Here is a 3802-nt window from a genome sequence, read left to right on the forward strand (position 1 = left end):
GCAACATGTGAACAAAGGCTCAAATAAATGAGGGAGGTTTTGTGGCTATGTTGGGGAACGGCCCCCGAGTAATGGGACTAAGCATAGAGACACATTTGTGCTTGGACAGCGAAAGAAAGAGAACACGTGTCTGGGGTGAGTGGAGGGAGAAGGAGTTTCTGAGGGCACGAGGTCACGGAGGATGTCAGGGAGGTCGTACGGGGCTTCGAAAGCTATGGGTAGGACTGTGGGTATTACTGATGCTCAATTTGGAAGGTCCAGCGGAAATGAACCAGGGTGGTCTGGGCGTGGAAGACCTGAGGACTGTTTCCAATCCTCAGCGTGAAAAGACAGCTGGAGGGGAAGATCCGGGTTTTCCTGAACGTGAGCTTGGCTGTTCTCGGCAGAGGAGGAGCTCGGGGCCTCACTGTAGCTGGGAATAGCTGCTGTTCTTGTCAGGGGAGCTCTGACCTTCACCGTGAGCGTCACTTCCTGGCTCCGGTGTGGATCCCTCAGCCTGGTGACACAGATCCTTCGCCCCACCCGTGCAGGCTTTCTCGCTTCCATCCCTGGCCTTTGGGCCTTTTGGATGCAGATCCTCAATACGGGGCAAGAGTGAGGCACTGTCGTGAGCTCTCGGCCTCTGGCTGGACTCAGGGAGGACACTGCCTTAGGCTCTAAGCCTTCATTCAGCGGAACTGCGCGGGACACTGCTGTGGGCTCCAGGCTCTCGGCTGGATTCTTTGGGTCTCTAGCGTGTGGTTAGATCTCTTTTACTCCTTTGCCTTTGACTTTTTGGGTGGATATTATAAAAATAATCTTATAAATTATGTGTCCTATATTAAATATATTTCCCTTGCAAACCCTGACTACAACAAAAGTTGAGAAAAGGGGCGAGGGATTTAGCTCAGCAGCACAGAACCTGCCGGCAAATGGTGGTTTCTGAATTCAACCCGCAGAATCCCCCCCCCAAAAAAAACCCCCCCAAAAACAAAAAACAAAACCAGAGACAAGAAAAGATATGCAGAGGAATTTTAGCTTGTTGTCATAAGTGGGATCGCATTTACAGGTTTTGGGGTATAGGAAAATAAAGCTGCAATTGGTATTGGGCGAGCTCAATTCAGCATGTAGGGAAGATTGGAGAGGAGCCCAGAAAAACTGGCCCCATAGCTGGAGCGCATGACGAGAACTGGCCAGGGTGGGCAGTGACAGCAGTACGAACTACATAAAGAGTTTTCACAGAAAGCAGTGCGCTTTCCTGGGTGGGAGTGGGATGACTGCTTTTGTGACACAGCTTCATGGCAGGTGACTTCAGACACAAGTCCGTGTCGGTTAGAGGCAAATGAGGCCGAAGGAACCGTTCCTAAAATGGAGCCACAAGAGAGTTTCAGTGGCCAGAACTGCTGTTTGGACAAACTAATCTGTAACCGAAACTGCTGCTTTGTTTGAAATAGAAGCACAACAAATAAAATAATAATATATCTACAAGTAATAAAATAAAATAATGATTTGGTCCCCAATACATAAAGTAATGAAATAAAAATAATTAAAAGACTTAAAATAATCTTCCGGTAACCAAATCGGTCCTGTTTGTCACTTCCAGTGCAGCAGTCAGGAGCCAGTGGGTGCAGGGGTCCTGCTGTGAGGCTAAGTCCGTTCTGTAAACCAGCACAATGTTTTAGGAATGTCTGTCTTCCTGTTTGGAGCAAAAATCATCAAATGTACTGGGTTTTCTTTGTGTGATGCTTGTTTCTTTACTGAAACAGTTCCTGGTCACTATTTCTGTTGTTTATCGTTTCCTTTCTGTCTGTATTGATGGTACTCTACTAGTAAGCCCCTTTTATTTTATTTTTTGGTTTTTTGAGACAGGGTCTCACCCTGTAGTTGAGACTGACCTGGAACTCACTATGTAGCCCAGGCTGGTCTCAAACTCACAGTGATGCTCCTCCCTCAGCCACCCCAGTGCTGGGATTACAGGCGTGTGCCACGATGCCTGGTTTATTTTTGTATTTTGAGACAAGGTTTAGCTAAGTAGCCCAGGCTGGACTTGAAATTTCAATTCTTCTGCTTCAGTCTGTCAAGTAGATGGGATGACAGGTATGTGCCACCATGCCCAGTGTCTCAATATTTAAAAAAAATTTTTTTAAATTTTTTTTGGTACTGAGGATTGAACTTGGGTCCTTGTGCTTGGGAGGCAGGAGCTGGAACTACTGAGCTAAATCCCCAGCCCGATTTTTAAAAAAATTTTTTGAGACAGGGTCTCACTACATAGTTTAGGTTTGTCTTGAAATCACTATGTAGCCAAGGCTGGCCTCAAACTTTAAGTGATCCTCCTGCCTCAGCCTCCCAAGTTCTGGGATTACAGACACACACCACTGTACCCAGTTACCTCAATACTTTCAAGCTACTATACAATGAAAATGTAAAAAATTCGACAGATTTATAGTCTTAGGGGGAATAATAGCATCAGAGAAATTGGAGAGGGTGGAACTTTTTTTAAGAGTAGGAAAATTTATTGGAAAATAGAAATGGGGATAGGAATGGGGAATAGGAATAGTTCCTGAGAGACAGGAGAGATTCCAAATGGGTTGCTCAAGAAACATTTTTAAGAGAAAGCATTATTTACTTATTAGCAAATTTTTATGTTATTTAACTGAGTTAACCAAGGAGGTTATTTACTTTTAAAAATCTCTGAACACACAGACATTGCTTAAACAGAACAAAGTTCGAAGAAAGCTGAATTTAACCATATCAAACCCCTGTGCCAAGGCTAACAAAAGGAGTTCCACATAAGTAGCAAATTAAAGTTTGAGATCAGGCCCAGCACTTCTCTTAGAAGAATGACCTTGATTTTTTGTCTGACCTCATGAAGATTGTTCCTCTGAGATCTTTTTTTCTCTTTAAAACAGTGAGAGGCTTGTTTGTGTATCTTTTTAAGTGTTCACAGTGGATATGTGTTTTGGGATTTTGTGGTAGGGTGCTAAACTGAAAATAATTTGACCAAAAGTGTCATCATCTGAAGGAAGACTTTATACCTGGATCTCATAAATAAGGGACTTTAATTATTGAATTCCACTCCCAGCAAATACATTTTTAGTAAGGTTGTGACAAAAATGTTACAACGGTAAGTTAACAGAAAATTTCACATTTTGTTGGATCATACTGCTTTTTAGGCCTGAGACAAGGGGTTAGATCTTTTCCATGTGACATTTCATGGCAGGCATCTGATGTTAAATGAATTAGGTAAGATGTACTTCAGCCTGAGATTTTGAAACCTGCAGCACGGCATTTTCCTCAACGGTACGAATCTTTGCAGTAATGCTTTGTCACTGGTTCAGAGCAGGAAAAAAACCTAAGTAGAGCGAAGTTAGCTAAGATTACCAGCTGAGGTCATTAACTGTGCGGGGTCTATTCAACCAGTTTCTACTTCTCTTTGGCCTCAAAAGTTAAAAAACAAAAACAAAAAACTACTCGAAAACGAAACAACCAAAGCAACAAAAAACCCTAATTGCCCAGAAAGGAAATGTGACTTCTTAACTGTAAGCTCCTTAACTGTAAACTGCCACTTAGATGCGCTGTTCAGGGTGCAGTAAAAGAGCTTCAGAGTGACTATGCCGTGAGTCAGCCAGGTTCAAGATTAGAGACCTCAGAGTCCTCCAAAAAGCAAAGTCCTCTTCCTCCTCCTCCTCCTCCTCGGCTCGATCACGAGTTTAACACGGGTACGCCACCTCTTTAAGAAAGTCCCTTGCAATCTGCCCCTGGGACCTGACCCCAGATGGGAAATGAACCGGTTCGACCACAGGTGGGACAATGCCCACCGGGG

General features: G+C 43.9%; 1 protein-coding gene across 1 annotated transcript in view; it reads left to right on the forward strand.

The window, feature by feature from the left end:
* Window positions 1-266: 266 nt before the first annotated feature.
* Sec24a (SEC24 homolog A, COPII coat complex component) overlaps window positions 267-3802 on the forward strand; it is a 73775-nt gene continuing 70239 nt past the window's right edge. Inside the window, exon 1 of the mRNA XM_019209883.2 lies at window positions 267-363. Coding sequence (XP_019065428.2) covers window positions 267-363 — 97 coding nt within the window. The remainder of the gene's footprint in view (window positions 364-3802) is intronic.

This window comes from Fukomys damarensis, unplaced genomic scaffold (assembly GCF_012274545.1).
Source record: "Fukomys damarensis isolate Sample0158 unplaced genomic scaffold, DMR_v1.0_HiC HiC_scaffold_9, whole genome shotgun sequence".
NCBI classification, from domain to species: Eukaryota; Metazoa; Chordata; class Mammalia; order Rodentia; family Bathyergidae; genus Fukomys; species Fukomys damarensis.